This window comes from Tribolium castaneum, chromosome 3 (assembly GCF_031307605.1).
Source record: "Tribolium castaneum strain GA2 chromosome 3, icTriCast1.1, whole genome shotgun sequence".
Lineage (NCBI taxonomy): Eukaryota > Metazoa > Arthropoda > Insecta > Coleoptera > Tenebrionidae > Tribolium > Tribolium castaneum.
In genome coordinates, this window is record NC_087396.1 from 21,574,708 (window position 1) to 21,592,737 (window position 18,030).

Sequence of the window (18,030 nt, forward strand, 5' to 3'; positions counted from 1 at the left end):
TTTACCACCGAAATGACCCGTCGGGCATGCGCAATGAACCTATGCCAGTGCTGTCACTTGCCACATTTGAATTCGAAGTGACAGTAGTGGCCGTTAAGTTCCAATTTCTTAAAAATTTCGTAAAATTGAATGAAACTTCAGCTCCAATGGCTGTGGTTGCAAAAGTAGCAGACTGGTTGAAAAATCTGGAATATGACGGTCCCGTACCGTCCAGTTTATCAAAGTATGACTTGTGTGGTCTTTGCCTCAATTCAAATCTCCTTTTTTGAAGAATCTGTAATGCCAACACTGCCTTTATTTGGGAGCAATTAATTACGAATGTGAGGCACCGGTCGGAAGTTGGCGCCATCCGCAAAAACATAATTATAAGTCGGTTAGCAAAAAAATCGCTCAGAGATCAGCAGGTAAGACAATTTTTGCGTAACCAAATCCCACCTGTTTTTGCCAAGGATGAGTTCGATTATTCGATCAGAGAGATTGATATTTATGCCAAAAAGAGGAAACTTGAGAGTAAAGTTGAGCGTCTTCAGAGCCAGATTGAGGAGAAAGAATCAGAGATTGATGACCTTCTTAAAAATAATAAACTCACTTGTGGGTATTTCAGTCTGGTGTTTTTTGTCTAATCGTTGTTTTTAAGACGCCACTATTGATAATATGAAGGCAAAGATTAGGGAGAATTTGGAGAAGAGGTTTTTATTGGAGAAAAAAGCACAAGTGCTTGAGGCGGATTTAAACCACGCCAGGGAAGTTGTGACTTTAGCCAGAAGCGTAACTCCTGTCGAAATGGACGAGAATTCAAACAGTGATGAAATCACTGTAGGTTTTTTCCCGAAAAACGCCTTTTCTTTCATTATTTTATTTACAGCAAACGCTACAAAAGTGTGCAGAAAAGCTGCAAAAACTGTCCCAACAAACTTTCGTTTCGTCCAAAACAAACAGCTTTTCTAAATGTATAAAAATGGAAACTAGAGAAGAACCCAAACGCGAGTCTTTAGGTCTATTGAGACCTTCCGATTATTTCAGCATTAGCGACGATTTTGAGTTCTCGTTTTTAAGTCCGAAAAAAGACAATTTGTTTGTTTCATTACCTAAGGAAAAATTTGATGATCTTGAGGTCCAAAACGATTTAAAAAAATTGTTGCACACGAATAACAGATTTCTGATTTTAAAACAGTTCGGAAAAATTTACGATGAACTAATTTGCCAATTTCAGACACCACTAACGTGTGATACACCCGACAGGTACAACAAAAATTTCATAGATAAAAAATAATTCCATTTTTTAAGGGATTCAGTCAATCACGATGATTTAACGCGATTGTATTTCATACACGCTAAAGAGGAGCTGAAAAAAGACAAGTATCGATTACAATTGGAAAAATTGAAAGAAACGGTAACCAAACGCGAAGGCGAAATTCTAGTAAGTTTGCAACAGTGTTTAGCAACGTTTTATTTGATTTTTTAGAGTCAAATACACGGAAATCGGGCCGAAATCACAAAAATGTTCCAATTACAAAGCGAGAAAGTGTATCACAAAGCTATCAAATTTTTTCTACAGAAAGAAATAAATTCGCACAGACAGCTTGATAGTGGCAACGAAATTTACGTCACAAAGTCAAAGATAAAACAAACGCAAGGCGAAATTGTAAGTTACTTCACAACCGTCTTGATTGTAGAATTTTTTTTCCTGTTGAAAAAAAATGTGGTTTCAGACTTGTAAAATTGAACGTGTTAATAATTTAGTGTGTGATATATCCACACTCATTTCTGACATTAAAACAAATGCCAAAGAAACCGCCATATGTGTGAAAACACTGTACTTCCATATCTGCGACATGTCTTGGGCTGATTTTCTAACACAGGGCGTTAACTTGGAGGAAATTGAGACGTTCCGAAAGTACCCTCTTGAATTTAACCGCCGGTTTGCCTTCACGTACATAACCACCGTTTGGAAATTCCGTTTTGTAAAAATTTTTTTCAGTGACCGAAATTTATTTTACCGCGATGTTGCCCACACTGAAGTCGCGGCTTTCGCCGATTTGGATTCGGCTGATTTCCGAGCGGTTACGGGTTTAATCGATGTGCCCTTTAGCCACCCGGAAAGTGTAGTTTTGGACACTCTGCGGAAAAAAGTTTTTTTGAATACTTTGAAAGGCTTGTCGGAAGAGACACCAAAACTGGAGTGTCAAAACTGTAATTTGAAATGAAGTTTTTTATGTTTTATTGTAATTTTTTTGCAGTTTGTTTTGACGAAGGTTGGGTGGGAAGCACCGAAAATCAGCTCATTTCGATCATACATTCGCCTGTGATTCACCGCGTGTTGGCAGCGCCGTCTGAAGTCAGGGAAAACACCGAACTGTGGACGGAAATGTCCTTCAGGAATTTTATTTCGCCGATGCGACTGGTCGATGGGCAGGATTATAGGTTTTATGAAGAGAAGTTGAAAGAGTTAAGTAAAGAAAACTGTTAGGTGTGTATTTACATTATTGTTATTAAATTGAACTACGAATGATTGTTTTTTGAATGTCCCGCTCTTTATCCCAATATTTCGGTTGCTTTCGTTACCCTACAGTTTCATGTAAATCTTTCAGAATCAGAGTTTTTTTGAAAGAATCAATTGAATTTTTGGCGTTTTTTTATTTTTTTTACAAATGTTGGCTGATTGTTAAATCTTGGTGGCGCCACCATCGCACGTCAATGTCACTTGTGTGTTTTGTGGCCGAGTGAATGTGCAATGTCAATATTATTGTGATAATTTCTTTCTAAGATTAAACCAGTTAGTGAAATTTAGTAATTATGACCACGGAGGAGAAATTCAACGCAGCTGTCAACGTCATCCGAAGCTTACCAAAAAATGGTAATTATCTCCCTTGGGACAAAAACTAGTCATAGCCCCCTTGCCCCAAACGCCAGGCCTCTGTGCGTCATTTTCGTACGTTCGCCTATTGTTTGCAAGGAAAACGCTGGAAATTTTCCAGGAAGGCCAGAGAGCAGCCCCAAGGACGTCCTGTTAGTTTAGATTTTATTCGACAAATCATTCTCTGACGACAAATTCGTTTTTGTTGATAATTAAGTCACTGTTGATAACAGCGCATTGTTTTGTCAAAAGGTGCACAGGTCAAGGATTTCCACTTGGCTCAATTATTAATATTTAGATGAAAACGCGTCGAGTGAAAATGTGAGATGTTCACGTTTCGGTTTTGTTCCTCATTGCGTAACTAAATTGATTTAATTTTGGTTGAACGACCTAGTGAAAGTAAAAATGTCTGTAAGACGTGTTAACGAGGCTTGCGACCCACTAATCTCCAATTTACTCGTCCGGAAAATCCCTAAAATCGCTCGCTTTTCCAGAAATAAAAAATAAAATAAAATATGTATTAAAACAGTAGTTATTATTGACAGAAGTGAAAGCCTGGCCTGTGATTGGCCGCCTCTCGCCCACCACGTGTCAAACACCTGTCAGTTTGACAGTAATTAAATTTTTAAAAAAATTGTTCTCAGGCTCATATCAGCCCAGCAATGACCTCATGCTCAGATTCTACGCTTATTACAAGCAGGCGACGCTGGGGCCCTGCACAGGGCGGCGTCCCGCCTTCTACGATGTGGTGGGTCGTGCGAAGTACGACGCTTGGAAGAGTCTGGGTGAGATGAGCAAGTCGACGGCGATGGCGAAATACGTCGATGAGTTGCATACGATTGTCGAAACGATGAGTTATTCGGATAAGGTGGCGAATTTCCTGGAGGCGCCCACCAACGAGATCGAGTGCGTTAACATGATAATGGATGATTTGGAGCTGGTGGCGGGGGATGTGTTGGAGAAGGTGCGTTCGCAGCCGAATTCGCCGCTGGCCTCCAGGGAGGCATCGCCGATTCGGATGTTCAGGAGTCGGGACGTGTCGCCGGTTTCGACGCCCAGTTCGGCGCCAGAGGAGTCCGATCATAGCGATGATGAGTACATAGACACCATTGAGGTGGGTTTCAATTTTTTCGAAATGTTTTGATGTAAGCTCGTGTAAAATGATCCGGGAAATCGATTAGCGTCGAGAAAATCGCCAATTTCGTAAGAGTTTTTTAGTTATGAATTTTTTTGTTAAATAAAATTTCCCACCATGAAATAAATGGCTACCCTTATTTTAAGCAAAAAATTTAAATTTTCAATTCTTGTGAAAATTTGATATGATATGTAAAATGAGCCCTAGAATTCAATGGAACAAACCGCATTGCTCTACGACTTTTAGTTTTTAAGTTATGAATTTTTTTAGTGAAAAACTTTGATCGCCTCTGTAGCCGGAACCGTTGCCCGGAGCGGCTCCGGGTTTAATCAAAAAAATTGAGAAAATTAAGCGCTATCAGATGGTTTTTGGTTCGTTGCTCTAAGTCTTACAGTTTCCGAGAAAAACGCAAAAAAAGGTTTCCATTTTCAATTTTTTTCAATTTTCAACCGCCAATCACGGCGAAACTATTAGAGTTATCGAGAAACGGAAAAATCGAGGACAACCGGAATAAAAAAACTCTACAAAATGGCATAGGACTCAAGGCGATATCTCACAAAAAAAATTTCAATTTTCAATCGCCGATTACGGCCAAACTAAAAGAGCTAGGAGAAAACTCTTTTTTCCATCGTAAAGAGCACATCAAAATCTATAGGATAGGATAAGTTTTATTCGATTCTGAGACACTTTTAAAACTGACCATTTTGTATGGGGGGGGGGTGTTAACTTTTTTAAAAAAAATTTTATTTTCCCAATTACGAGTAAACTATTTGAAAAAGTGGAACTGTTTTGATCCTTACCTATGCAAAATGATAAAGGGAATCGATTGGCATCGAAAAAATTGCCAAATTCCCAATAGTTTTTTAGTTATGAATTTTTTAAAATTTTACCAATTTTTGCATTTATCTGCAATTTGCTCAAAAACTATTAGTCGGAGAACAATAATTTTTTTTGAAAAAAATAGATAATTCAGAGAGCTTTCCAACGATAATAAAATTCATAGGGTTATCTCTGATAGTTCCGTAGCTATTGCTCAACAAATGTTCCGGATACCCCGGAATCGACCAAAATCGCGACAAAAATTGGAAAAATCAAACATCAAAAAATCGAACATATGGACTTGTTTTGGACTTCTAACAACTCTAGAGGGTTGTAAAGGCATATAAAAGTCCATAAAACTATGCTAGAACGTTTTAAAAAAATAATTTTTGTTTTACTTTTTTGAAGGTAGTTTTAGCAAAAAAATTCAAAATTTTAAATGTTGTGCTGGTATTATATGTAAAATGAACCGCAAAATTCACTGGAACAAGCTGTTTTGCTCTACAACTTTTAGTTTTCGGGTTATGATTTTTTTTAGAGTGAAACCTAAAAATGTCAATTCAGCCGGAGCTACATATTAAATATTCATTCTTTTCCCAAAATTTTTTGGTTTCATGGATTTTTCTGACCGTTTGTTTTCAGTTTCCAGAATCGAAAAAAGTCAATTCCGAGCAAATGTCAAATGGGTACATTCCGAAAGAGCACGTTTCGCGTTCAAGAACGAAACCTCAAACCAGTGTAGATATATCTCAGGAAGTGTCTAGGGCTGTGCAGAGTCTGAAGGCTGATGTTGAAAGGCTCACCAGTAAAATAAACACGTTAGAAAGGTCAAATGTTGCCGTTAGTAAACATCGATCTACAGGATTGTCGTTAGAAGCCATCGCATTTATAATTGCTTGGCCATTTGTGGCCTCTTTTATTCTGAATAGGTACGTTTTCAACAGGAAGTAAACAAATGTGGTCGGTGTTTGTCAGTCTATTAGGTTCAAAGTACGGAAATTGGCCTTTATTTTTATTGTTATTATTTTTTTTTGTTTAAATGTTATGTAAAGTGTAGACTTTTATATGGTTTGGAAATAAATATAAAGTTTAATCCAAAAGGTGTTTCATTTAACAGAAAAAAAGACAACGGATTTAAAGTAAAAGTAAGTTTATTGAAGACATTAATTACGTACTAATCATGAAATTGCAACTGAAGGAATGAATGTAACCTGCAAAGTACATAAAATGACTTAACTCACGAATACTTACACAAACAAGTGCACTTAAAATAATTCTACAAAAGAGGAAACTTAATGCCTGTAAACTTAATAAAATGTAAGTGTTTTTTTTTGTATTTTTTAACAATTTTTAATTTTTTTTGTGATTTTTTCAATTAATAGGGGCATAATAGTTCCGCACTACCATATAGCTACTTGTAACTTTCTTAACTTTTACCTCTCGTGTCTACCCACATGTACATCTAAAATACCTTAATGACTGCTTAAACCAAAAAACCTACGTTACAATTTACGAGTCGTTGTGTTATGATGCCACTTAAAGTCTCTCTAAATTAAAACATAACGATTTCCTAGTCCTACCCTAACCTAGCTAATGCGTGGATAAACTCGAGAGGCCCGAGGCTTTTCTGGGGGTTGATCACTCGATATTGTAGAGCATGCACACGTGGCCGGAGGACAGCGACGGCGGCACCAGAGGCGAAGTCGGCGACAGCACAGCAAACCCCAAGAACATGAACGTGCGCACGAGCATGGCCCGGTCCGGGCGCTCGCTCTCAAAAACCTAAAAACAGCGTTGCCAACCGAACAGCGGTCGTGGATCACCCCGCATTACTTACGACGACTACATGCTGGCATTTGAGCTGCTCCTCGGCCGCCTCCAGGAGCGCCACGAAGGCCTCACGGGAGCCCTCGGGCAGGACATGGGGGGGCAGAGCTATGTAGAGCGTCTGCCCCCGCAAGACCGCGTCCCAAGGCTGGCGGGCAGTGCGGAAAGTTAGTCGCAACGGCGACGGGCCCCTGGTCTCCCCAGGGGCATCAGGACCACCACAGAGGCCCGGCGCCCAGAGACATGTTGTAGCAATCGGCCTCGCTGGCGCTGCACGCGGTGCGCTTACTACTCAACATACTCCTAAAATTACAAAACTCTCATTTTTTCTCAGGGAAAATGATCATTTTCTTTGTTGAAATTCAAGGTTATGTTATGGTAGAACACCTTGAAACTGGTGTGGTAGGTCTATGATAGACGATATTGCGTTAAAATGTTAAAGAATAAGTACTTTATGGTTTTATGAAACGAGTTTTGTCCTCTTTTATACAAATTTTTTACTTTAATCGATCTAGGGACTTTTGTTTGACGGTTGGTACTGTCTTAATTTTGCTATAAAAAATTGATCTAAAATTTTTGTTTTACCCACATTCTGTGAAAACACGGATATGTAACGTACAAAAAATTAAGTAGAACTTCCACAATGAAAGCTTTGTTTTAATTGATTTATAATTTGAATTTCCCGCTGGTTCGCAACAGGTGGCAAAGTTGTTAAGCGAATAGTAGGCTGAGGTGAATCCCTGATTTTAACAAACTTTCGCGTTATCAGTGCCTCAAACGCAAATTCGTAATTATTTGTGTTACAAAGGGAGAAAACCAGTAAATTACAACTCGATTACGTGTCCTGTGTACTTTTATTGTGTTTTTGGGTAAAATAACCTTACATGTTCCTCCCGATAAAAATAATTTTCAGGTCAATTTTTTTAACTCAAAATTGAATAAAACTGGTGAAAAGTGCGCCTGCAATGGATCTGGAGGAGCAGTTTTCACATTACCCGTAAGTTATTATTATTATTATTATTGTTATTATTATTATTACGGGGTCAGTGACCTTTTGCTGGAGCCAAGAGTATCATTGGTCAAGTCGTGGAAGGACGGGCCAATCAAAACGCTGCCTCTGCAAGTTTGAAATTGCGCGTCAAAATTACTTTTCACAGGCGCTTTGGAAAAAAACTGAGTTTCAATTGCTTTTACTCGAATACTGATTTAAAATTTGGAATTTTATCAAAAATGCGAGTTATTTTTAGTACACGTATGTGAAAAATATGCAAAATCAACAAAGCTTTACACGTTAGCAATTATCTTTGAAAGTGTATAAAATTCCAGGGGACACTGATAAGAAACTTGCAAACAAAGCATTCAAAATTACTACTGCCCGAATCGTTTTTATATTAATTTCTATTTATCATCAGTATTGCTTTTTTTCTTCGAATTTGGACTCCACAGAACTGGAGCCCTTCACCTACAGTAATATTTAATTTTTGTTGGAAATGGCATTTTTAGTTTTTTTTAAGTCGGTGGATCCCAAGTGATAGTTATTTATTACACAAGACAATAAAATTTGATTTTATCTTTGAGAAGACAATGGTGAATTTTATCGACGTGTACAATACAAAATTTTATTCCATTCTCCATTATTTCGGTTGAATTATAAACGTCAAAAACAACATTGGTTGTGGACTTTAATTCTGTAAAAAAATTATTTTACCGTAACCACAACAGTGGATAAAATACAATTTTTTTGACGATGGAATAAATTGTATTTTTAATATTTGTTAAGCCTTATCTGAAACACCTGTGTTACAGCTACAAAGTAACACCAAATATTCTATCTCAACAATAGACCTTTTTCCGACTGTCGTAACAAAATCCAGATAAGACTTATCACAACTTTTGTGTTTTTTGTGATGACATTTCGCTAAAGGTCACCTCACACGCACTCCGACGCAGACAATCCCATCCTATAATTAAATCAATCGACAAATTAGCAAATCCAACCAGTTTTTTGCACCAATTTGCATGTCCAATGACCCTTTTACGCACAAACTCGTAAAAAAACTAGTTAAATGGGTCAATAACACAGCAACTTACTCCTCCAAACGAATATTTTGATCGCACGTAAGACCTTCCATTTTTTACTCACGAAATCGCCAGTAAAACTGAGCTCAAGCCTCGCGAAAATAAAATTTTTGGCAAATTCGCCAAGAAAATAATACGCAGTTGTGTTATTTATTCAGGTAGGATGATTTTTTCATCAAGTTTACGTGTGTCACAATGCGTAAAAATGTCACGTGGCTGTTTAATTGATCCAATAAAAAACATGCATCGAATATGTGGCTTATTAGCAGTGGAAAAACACTGGGTCAAAACTGCGGTTTTTTAAACCAAACGGTCAAATGAATGTTGCGGTGGACGTGACGAGTGGCATCGTGACGAATTGTTTGGGTGGCTGGAAGGTTTACGTTGGTTGTTGGATCAAGTAGGCTCCAACAATGCAATGTTTACTTTGATCGTCACTTATTGTCGAGAACTTTCTATTTATAAAGCCGAATGATAAGAAGGCTGCGTTTTAGTGTTTTTTTTCTGGTTAAAATATTTGGTTTAAAAAGTAGATTACGGGGAATGTCACAATTGGGTGAAATGTGGATGAAAGAGAGAAATATGGGCCCCAAATACTTACGAATTACTACTCAATATAGCAGGCATGGCTTTATCACTATTACTGTCCGTACTCGAATCTGAATTCACTGCCTCTATGGCACTTATAAACATAATTAAAACGAAAAAAACGAATCAAAACACTCAACTGATTGCTATCCGATTCAGCTTGGTAATGGCGATTTTCTAGCACGGTTTTACATTACTTCCGATAAGAGATTGTCAGTTCTGACAGATGACAGCTGTGCTGACGTCATGAAGAGTTTTCTCGAAATGCCGTTTTTTCAAAATTTCCAACGCCAAATTTATAACGACTTCTCGTATTCCAATGTGCGAATAAATTGAAAATCGCATCTTGGAATTTGTGGACATTTAAAAACAAGACCTTTAGTTCATGCTTTGAATTCGTGTATTGTTGGTTGCATACACTAAAGCATTGAATTTAACCACCCACGAAATTCGAAATTGGTTTAATTTTTTGCAATATCAACCAAATTTTAAAAATTGTTTTAAACCGAATTTAATTCACCATTAATCTTTTTATTATTAAATAAATCCATAAGTAATTTGGCATCAAATTGTTAAACAAATAAAAAGTTCGGTAAACGATTATTTTTATTAATTAATTAAATGAAATTTTTGGTAGTTATACTGATTTTAGTGATTTTGTTGACAAAATCCTAACTAGAAATCATTTGTTAGTTTAATTTTTAGTGTCACTCGACAAGCTTTCTAAGGAGACCTAAGATAAATATCTATTTATTAAATCAGTAATAAAATAAATGCAAAATTAAATACTTCAACGTAGGTACTTGATAATAAAATGGTGGAACTATGTAAAAACCGGCAAATTGTGGGCCACAAAAAAGGGCCGACCAATAGACCCGTAGCAAAAACAGGTTAATGTGTGTGAACTAAACAAATCGCAAGCAGGGTGGGCGGGGTCGACTTGAAGGTGCCATTTTACAAATAAAATGAATAATATTTATTGTGGTTAATTAAAATTTGCATACGATTCAAATCTGTCAATATAAAGCAACGCCGCTTTATACAAAAACTCAAACTGTTCGACGTTTTGAACAAATTGTTCCCGGTTATGTCGGACACTTCTTACAGCTTGGCAAACGTCGCAAACTTGTTCTAAATTCATTTTTTCGATAACGAACGACAAAGCCACATATAAACCGGACGCCGTAACTCCATCACTAGAAGAAATTTTTAGTCAAAAATAAAAAAATCGCACATTACGCTTACTAGCATGTCACAAGTATTGGATTCGATCTGCGACTTATAGCGTCGGATTCTTGCCAAAATGTGAGAAAATTGCCAATATTATCCGGACAGTTATTGCCCGAAGTCCAATGTTTGACTGAAATTATTTGGACCGAAAACTGTTCCTTTCTGGAATTTGCGATCAATTGAACGGTTGTGATATTGTAGCTTTCGGAAAGGTCATTCTTGAGATATTTGAGCGTAATGTGGGGCACTGGAGTCATTTCAGGATTGCTTCGTGTTGGCCAAAACCTACACGAAGTCTTATTTTTGAGATTCACGTCGTTTAGAGATAAAATCACACGGATGTCGTTTTCCTCGACAAGTCGCCAAAAATCACCCAAAGTGTTGGGCATTGGTTGCTGGGTCACTATAAAGCGGCCAGGTGACCGAAAACCATCAACTTTGACCGCGTTTATGTACGAGGAAGTCTCATCTTCGCTGGGAAAGCGCGAGAGAAACACCCGGCCTTGAATTTCTGAAATTTCGATTGGGTCAAGTGTTACAAATTTTGGGGTTCGTACCAGGAATGATTCCTTTGAACCGGTTTTTTTCCTCAATTATGGGCACTTCTTCTACTATTTGTGCCACCGTTTTCATGGCTTGGTCTTGCCATTGGGTGTTTTTCAAATATCGCATTTGTAAAGTCGCTGTCCCATTTGCCAAAATCCGGTTAACCGAGTCTTTGATTTCGGTGCAGCCGATACTGGTGTGCATGCCAACCAAACATTCCAAAATGACCAAATGCGCTAATTTGTACTGTTCAATGTTGTCAACCATGTTGGCTCTTTGCTGTCTCAAGTGTTCCAAATTTCGCAAAACATCGATAGTGCCTTCGCGTGCCGCCATTCTCAGGCAAATATCACACAGGAGGATAGTACCAGTTCTGCCGACCCCTGCACTGCAATGGACCACAATGGGCGAGTAGGTACTGAGAGGGAATTTGAGGAGTTTTTGTAAAAAGGGCACTAAGCTTTGGGAGTAGAGAGGTACTCCATGGTCCGGCCATGACATAAAGTGTAATTGGTCGATCTGAAGGCAAATTTTGTGAAAAAATCAAGGGAAAGAGTTGGTGGTACTTTTCGAATTTCGTTGTTTTGACACACGGAGAAGAACCGGTGTTCGTAGTCTGCAAAAACTTGAGTTGAGAGATGTTGGACTGAAATTGTCCCGAACTGGAGGGTTTCGTTAATGTCGGGCCAGTATTTTTCGACTTTTTTCTAGGTAAAAATAAATTAAAGAAAATAATTATCAGTGTACGATTTTTCTCACTTTTCCACCTTCATAAACGTTAGCAAGGTTCGCGATATGCATCACGTTTTGTTCCCAAACCATTCGCCAAAAATCGTTAAGAGTGACTGCTTTAGGGCCTTGAGTCGCGATGTAAGCTTTGGAAATTTTGTGGCCCTGTAAAAAATTGAGAACGTTTGGTTACAACAGGATTGCTTTATTACGTCAATATAACTGGCATTGATGTAATCAGAATATGAATCCCCTTTGATTTTTTGAAGAATAACTCGGCTGTGATCGTCTGAAAACAAGATTGAAACAGTTGTGTTTACGCAGTGTTTGTTGTTTACATGCAATCAAGTTATTGTAACGATTCTTCGATTTATTTTCTTTCAAAGATCCGTAATTCCATGGCTTGGTTTGGCCACGAGGGAACAACTAAAACACGTCGAAAAATAAACTACAATCATGAATCAATTTCTTACAGCGTGTTGGCGGTCCAGTTCGCCACTTTGAATCGATTCTTTCACATACATTTCAAATTCCATGATTTTAATACATTTGGAGGGGATTTTAGGTTTCTAAAAAAATTGTCATCACAATCAAACTGAAAAAGTGCTTACCGCTTCATTTCTCGGGTTTCTTGTTTGAGTTATTTGGGGTGTTAGACCTGTTAAGGGGATTTGGTCGTCTTTCACGTCTGGAATTTCATTTGTATCTTCTCGTTGTATTCGTTGTATCCAAGATAAAATCGCGTGTCTTTTGCTAGAATGTTTGTTCATTTTAAATGAAATAACAATTTTGGGTCCTTACAAATACAAAACAATTAGTGGTATCGCTAATAGTAAAACTAGTAAAGCAAGCAAATTTAAATTCGGTCCCGCATAAATTGAAGTGCTTTTTGTGGTTGTGCTGATTGTAAATAAGTTTGTCCGGTTTGTTTGGTTGAAGTAATTGATCAAGACCACGGTTATGTTATAGGGAGTTCCAGGTTTTAAAGGAGGATTATCCATTTGTGTGCAATGTGTCGACTGTTGATTGTTTCCTATTGTGAGTGATTTAAAGGAAATTGAGTTTGAGGTGCAATTAGACACTAATTTTAAGTTTTGTAATCCAGTCACAATGTTATTTTCCAGTTTAGCGTTTCCACTTTTTTCAGAAATAAACAACAATAAGCGTAAACTATCGGTTTTTCCCCGCAGTTCGTTGGTATCGAATTTAACAGTAATTGTTTCGTTTGAGCTTTCGGTGTGGAGATCAACTTTTGGTACATCTGGTGGACTCGTATTGTCTCCAGTTAAAAATTCACCTTCTCCTCTTTCATTACAAGCCGCAATTTGTAATCTGTAACTTGTCGTAGGTTGGATTTCGTCAGAATTAAGCTACAAGGGATTCGATTTTGTTACGTTATTTTTGATATTTGTTTTTACTTTAAAGTGATAAGTCAAGTTGTAGTTGTTTATTGTTAGGTTGTGTAAAAAACCTGCATCTGACATGCTGAATAATCTGATGCTAAAATACTTAATTTCACCATTTGTGGCATTAGGATGTTTCCACTCAAGTTCTAAGTCATTTTTAGGCGTCCATTTCATTTGTAAATCGTAAGGAGGTTGCGATTTTTCTGAAAGTAAATAAATTATTTACGTTATTTTTATAATTGAGGTACAGTGGTGCAGCAACCTGTTTTCGTAGTAGTTGTAACTGATTCAGTTGGTCCAAAATCATTCGGTTCATGATTTTTACCCGCCACCTAAAGCAAAAGCAGTAAATTTAAACAAAATTTTATTAAACTTTACCTCAAAAGTATACTGTTTATTTGAATTTAAATTAGTTACATCAACGCAATGGAATTCTGGCCATAACTTACATTCTGTCATTTCTCTTTTCAGTGTTTCAGAGTAACTACGATAATTATCGTTGATTCTATATTCTTTTAGATCACCTGTCGGTGGATAAGGAGGTCTCCACCTCAGAGACACAGAACTTCCATTTTTTGAATAAACCAACAAATCTCTAATTTTGAAAGGCTCTAAAATTTCTGACTTTAATTTCACGCTTATTTAAAAATGTAATTGTCTTTACTTGAGGGTTTTGTTTTAAATTCAGAATATTCGCTAACATAATTAGCACAATTCTTGTTTCTGCAGTATTTTATTTGTAATTTATAATTTGTAAATGCTTTTAGGTCATGTAAGTCATAGTAATTTTTTTCTCTGTCATACTTAATTGTAAATGTATTAATAATAGTAGTCAAACACCATGGACTGGTGCAATTATAAGCCATTTGATACCACAAAGGACCGTTCATTTCATCGCATCGAGTTTCCGAAAACATTATTCTGGCTCTATAATGACTTGTCTTAATTTCACTAATTTTGGGTACTTCATTCATTTTGATTATATTAGATGACATTGTGCTTTCGTGTTTAATTTGGGGAGGTCCTTTGAATTTCGAATTTGTGACAAAAACACTTATTGAATAATTCGAATAGGGAGTTAATTTTTGGATTCTGGTGGAGTCTCCGGTCGTTGTGAAGGTATTTTTGGATGTCGGTGCTGAAAAACTTTGATTGCAAGCTAGAGAAGAGACGCGCTGAAATACAATTATAACATTGAATTCACTGATGGTTGTCAGAACATTTACCTGATATTCAACGACATAGTTCTTGAACTGGCCGTTTATTAATTTCGGTTTTGGCCATTTAATGTCTATGGATGTCTCAGAGTTATTTATGATAATTAAATCAGAAATTTGTTGAGGCACTGAAATTACAGAAATTTTGAATTTTTATTTGTAAATCTACTTGGATATGTCTAGGATTACCTCCTTCGATCGTTTGGAATTTTTTTTCTATGCTTGACGTAGAACTGGTGATTACTTTTAGAGTGTAATGTGTAAATGGATTTAATTTGTCAAAAAATACACTTTCGTTTAAAATAGTTCCCTTTCCAACACCGGCAACAATTATTTTATATTTGAATAATCTGCACGTGTATTGTGCCCTCTGAAAAGTTTATTTTAAACATAAACAAATAAGAATAGTAATGTAACCTGTATTGAAACAGTAGCACTTGTGTTTAATGGTGTGACAACAATTTGTTCTTCAGTCACATCTGAAAAAATAGAAAAATTACCACACATTTTGCTTTTATCGAAGTATAAAGATCTTTTACAATAAATAATTAAAATACGTACCTTTGCATTTAGTTGTAAAAACATTAAAGCTTTCAATGTACTCGCTGTAGATTGTACCATTCGCAGACTTGATAACAGCTCGTACAAAATACTTTGTGTCTGCTTTTAAATGATCAATCGTAGTGTGTGCAATTTGACCAAAATTAATTAAATTAGTATTTGCCCATTTATTACTTTTGTCTTCTGCTTCCTGAAATTGTTAAATTGTACTTTGTTTTTGGGTAACAACACAGCAATCTCAACTTTATATTGAAATAAATATCCAGCTGTTTCTATACCCAAATCATTTTCAACCTCAAAACTAGTTAAATTTACAGTGGCACTGGTGTAAGTGATATTTATAACCATTGGTGCTTTTCGAAAAGTTACTGTTGACCCTGCGGAAATATATTGAGTAATAAAGTGTTTTAAAATAATTGGAATAATTAATAATACTTTTGTCACATTTTGGGCCGAAGAAATTTTCGTTACATTTGTTGTTAGAGCAAGTTCCGTTGATTTTGTCACAACCATTGTTACAGTTTCCACATTTGTTCCTACATCCATGACCATAAGTTCCCTGGCGACATTCTGTTTGTTTTCTAAATTATTTAAATTTGTGTTTCATTGTAGAAAAAAACTTACTATCATTACAGTTAGCCTCAATATAGCCTGCAGAGCAAGTGCAGTCATTGAAAGTACAAACTTTTACTTGTTTACATTCATTATAAATCCATCCACACGGGACGCAAAATTTTCCAATAGTATTTTCTGGACATGTACTTTCTAAACAAACATAGAAATTTGAAAATTTATGTTTGGTACTCATCGGTACCTATTTTTTATAAAAAGGGATAATTATTATCTTTAGTTTGTCTTACCAGAGAGCACATTCTTATTACTTAGAGAAGTGGTATTTTCGTCTGACATTAGTTGACACGAAGCACTTTCCGAAAGTCCAATTTTTCTAAACTCTAAAAATTTATTTTTATTAGGTGAGTTCTATAAGAAGTTACACGTTTTTGACCGTTTTCTTGACATAGTCTGACTTTATCGACAGCCCAATACCGTTCAGTTTCAGACCCAGTAGTAGACACTAAAAATCGAGCTCTCCTCTCTGGATTGATGTACATAATAAACCTAATTTGAAACCAACCCGGACCCTGTAATTACAAGAAAATGTCGAACCACAATAAAATTAATTTGTTCTTATGGTTATTATTAGGGATGTTGATCTGGAAAATGTTTTATAAGTACTTACTTCAGAGAAGAATTGTTTGCTGTTTTTATAACTTGGTGAGTTTTCTTCATCAAGTGTTAGTGTAATTTTGCAGGAAGTGCACATTGAAATGTACATCGAAAGACACACCGAATTTTTGACAAATGTTTCAATCGGTGGCCCAAATTCATTATAGTTTAATTCTTTGTTTGTGTACATGTAAGTAACTAAAAATTAACAACAGAAAACCACATTTTTACACATACAAGCAATATTTAAAAAAAAAGATTTGGTTAGAAAAATGTTTTTAACTAATGAATGTTACCGTTATGAATTTTCCATAGGCCATTATTCGTCTTACTGTGTATAATCATGTGTTTCACATTTACATGTTCTCCTTTATCTTTCCAGTTGAAGATTATTTTGGACTTATGTAGTTCAAATTGTGTGAATGTTATATTCTTCCCTTCTTTCTTTACTTTAAAGTGGGTCCATTTGTTTGCGAAAAGGTAACGAGTAACATCTGGATGCTAAAATATTATTACATCTTTCAATGGCAGTGTTTACTGAATGTTAACTTCTGAATAATATAAACCTCAATTGTAAATTTTGGTTCACTACAGGACTTTGCAGTGGGATATTTTCTTTTTTCACTAGGTATTTCGTTACTTGAACACTTTCGTATTGCTGTTTTTTTTCCATCCCAGGCTTGTAACATAAGCCAGTAACAGTTTGAGTCTGAAGGATTTTTTCCATCGCATAAAAATATGTGAGCTTCTTCTTTAATACGAATAGATAGTGGTATTTCAAAATTTGTATTGTTTATTGCCAAAACTGGAATATATTTTAAAAACACACTTCTGTCATCTGTTTCTTCGGTCATTTCTATGTTCATTTCTAAAAAGATATGAAATTTTCACTTACTAAATTATTTAAAGTTGTACCTTCCCATCTCTCATCTAAAATAACTTTATTAAAATTTGACTCTAAAGAGTTTTTTAATATCCAAGGCGTCTTTATAAATTGGGAAGTTTTCAGGTCGTTCTCCTCCATTTCAAAATCAAAATCATTGTTTGAAGTGAACGGAATGAATTGAGAACGTGAACCTGAAATTTCAAAATTTTCGTGTTTTGTCATTGGTTCTTGAAAACAGCAGCTTTTTATATCACAATGAGCTTAAATATAAGTTTTCAAGTAAGTATTTGTTATTATTACCTGCTTGGAATGTCTCTTTTATGGGCTCATTTACCCAGCTTAATGCGAAAGAACTATTTGTTATACAGTAAACGTTTTCATCATCATATTTTTTTGTTAAAAAATAATCATTTTGTCCTTTCGATTTTGAAACCCAAATTATGAAACAAACATATAGCAGCACACTGAAACACAAAACTGGATTCCAAAAAGTGGCTACATATTTGTTTTACTCACTTTTTTCGATACATATTAACGATTAAACAATAGCTTCAAAGTTGGATTTTATTATTACTAACTGAAATGCGTCATGCTACTATTTCTCTTATTTCTAAAATTGATATGAGGTTTCCCGGTTGACACATTTCCGATAAGGACTGATAGAATAAAAGTACCAAAACGAATATGATATTTTTGTTTCCTATACATATATAGGTACTTAATTGTCATTCATAAAATGTTGCCATATAAATTTTTTGAATATTAAATAAATAATAAAAAAGAAAAGCTGTCAAATAGGTAATACTGTTTGTGTGTTTATTAAGTAATTTTTAATTTGTTGGTTCTTTGATCTTAAAATCTTTTGGACAGAAAATAAAACTCTATAATTGTTTCTCTTAGATTTCCTTAAATGTGGTTTCTAA

At 35.8% G+C, this 18,030-nt stretch overlaps 4 protein-coding genes across 6 annotated transcripts; 2 read left to right on the forward strand and 2 right to left on the reverse strand.

The window, feature by feature from the left end:
- The first annotated feature begins 44 nt into the window (after window positions 1–44).
- LOC658740 (uncharacterized) lies at window positions 45–2,509 on the forward strand. Its single transcript, XM_008197181.3, has 10 exons — window positions 45–223; window positions 272–404; window positions 450–591; window positions 638–816; window positions 866–1,242; window positions 1,288–1,420; window positions 1,466–1,645; window positions 1,713–1,933; window positions 1,982–2,193; window positions 2,241–2,509. Exons 1-10 carry the CDS (start codon window positions 147–149, stop codon window positions 2,468–2,470), a joined length of 1,884 nt encoding a protein of 627 aa, XP_008195403.1. The 5' UTR covers window positions 45–146; the 3' UTR covers window positions 2,471–2,509.
- Window positions 2,510–2,676: 167 nt separating this feature from the next.
- LOC100142482 (uncharacterized protein) lies at window positions 2,677–5,911 on the forward strand. Its single transcript, XM_001811261.4, has 3 exons — window positions 2,677–2,857; window positions 3,502–3,971; window positions 5,454–5,911. Exons 1-3 carry the CDS (start codon window positions 2,797–2,799, stop codon window positions 5,760–5,762), a joined length of 840 nt encoding a protein of 279 aa, XP_001811313.1. The 5' UTR covers window positions 2,677–2,796; the 3' UTR covers window positions 5,763–5,911.
- A 33-nt stretch (window positions 5,912–5,944) lies between these two features.
- On the reverse strand, window positions 5,945–9,517 carry Oda (Ornithine decarboxylase antizyme). Its single transcript, NM_001256069.1, is given in 3 exon segments — window positions 5,945–6,593; window positions 6,649–6,941; window positions 9,319–9,517. Coding segments are annotated over 3 exon segments (528 nt in total). The 5' UTR covers window positions 9,411–9,517; the 3' UTR covers window positions 5,945–6,449.
- Window positions 9,518–10,266: 749 nt separating this feature from the next.
- Window positions 10,267–17,765, reverse strand: LOC103313579 (receptor-type tyrosine-protein phosphatase kappa). Of its 3 annotated transcripts, XM_015981378.2 has the most exons (29): window positions 17,624–17,765; window positions 17,408–17,571; window positions 17,137–17,298; window positions 16,788–17,089; window positions 16,518–16,722; window positions 16,235–16,419; window positions 16,001–16,136; window positions 15,855–15,947; window positions 15,619–15,759; window positions 15,430–15,564; window positions 15,238–15,371; window positions 14,995–15,184; window positions 14,851–14,912; window positions 14,623–14,803; window positions 14,443–14,561; window positions 13,881–14,391; window positions 13,595–13,827; window positions 13,479–13,548; window positions 13,229–13,419; window positions 12,612–13,180; window positions 12,422–12,563; window positions 12,284–12,379; window positions 12,149–12,236; window positions 12,023–12,099; window positions 11,841–11,975; window positions 11,648–11,788; window positions 11,093–11,600; window positions 10,551–11,046; window positions 10,267–10,501 (listed from the first exon to the last, which is right to left on the reverse strand). In XM_015981378.2, exons 1-29 carry the CDS (start codon window positions 17,635–17,637, stop codon window positions 10,291–10,293), a joined length of 5,691 nt encoding a protein of 1,896 aa, XP_015836864.1. In that variant the 5' UTR covers window positions 17,638–17,765; the 3' UTR covers window positions 10,267–10,290. The 3 variants fall into 3 exon arrangements, with proteins under 3 accessions (XP_015836864.1, XP_064211634.1, XP_064211635.1); XM_064355564.1 differs by lacking the exons at window positions 17,137–17,298; window positions 17,408–17,571; window positions 17,624–17,765 and having other exon boundaries at window positions 16,518–16,739; window positions 16,788–16,923; XM_064355565.1 differs by lacking the exons at window positions 16,001–16,136; window positions 16,235–16,419; window positions 16,518–16,722; ... (2 more) ...; window positions 17,408–17,571; window positions 17,624–17,765 and having other exon boundaries at window positions 15,430–15,575; window positions 15,619–15,947.
- Between the last annotated feature and the right edge of the window lie 265 nt (window positions 17,766–18,030).

Bases quoted from the DNA above. Each gene is read 5' to 3' on its own strand.
- LOC658740 (XM_008197181.3), top strand. From the start codon at position 147: ATGGCTGTGGTTGCAAAAGTAGCAGACTGGTTGAAAAATCTGGAATAT. The intron at 224-271 runs GTATGACTTGTG...CCTTTTTTGAAG, and splicing joins GTACCGTCCAGTTTATCAAA to AATCTGTAATGCCAACACTG. The intron at 817-865 runs GTAGGTTTTTTC...TTTTATTTACAG, and splicing joins CAAACAGTGATGAAATCACT to CAAACGCTACAAAAGTGTGC.
- LOC100142482 (XM_001811261.4), top strand. From the start codon at position 2,797: ATGACCACGGAGGAGAAATTCAACGCAGCTGTCAACGTCATCCGAAGC. The intron at 2,858-3,501 runs GTAATTATCTCC...AATTGTTCTCAG, and splicing joins CCGAAGCTTACCAAAAAATG to GCTCATATCAGCCCAGCAAT. The intron at 3,972-5,453 runs GTGGGTTTCAAT...GTTTGTTTTCAG, and splicing joins AGTACATAGACACCATTGAG to TTTCCAGAATCGAAAAAAGT.
- LOC103313579 (XM_015981378.2), bottom strand. The intron at 12,237-12,283 runs GTAAGAAATTGA...GACGTGTTTTAG, and splicing joins AACTGGACCGCCAACACGCT to TTGTTCCCTCGTGGCCAAAC. The intron at 11,976-12,022 runs GTAATAAAGCAA...AATTTTTTACAG, and splicing joins TCAATGCCAGTTATATTGAC to GGCCACAAAATTTCCAAAGC.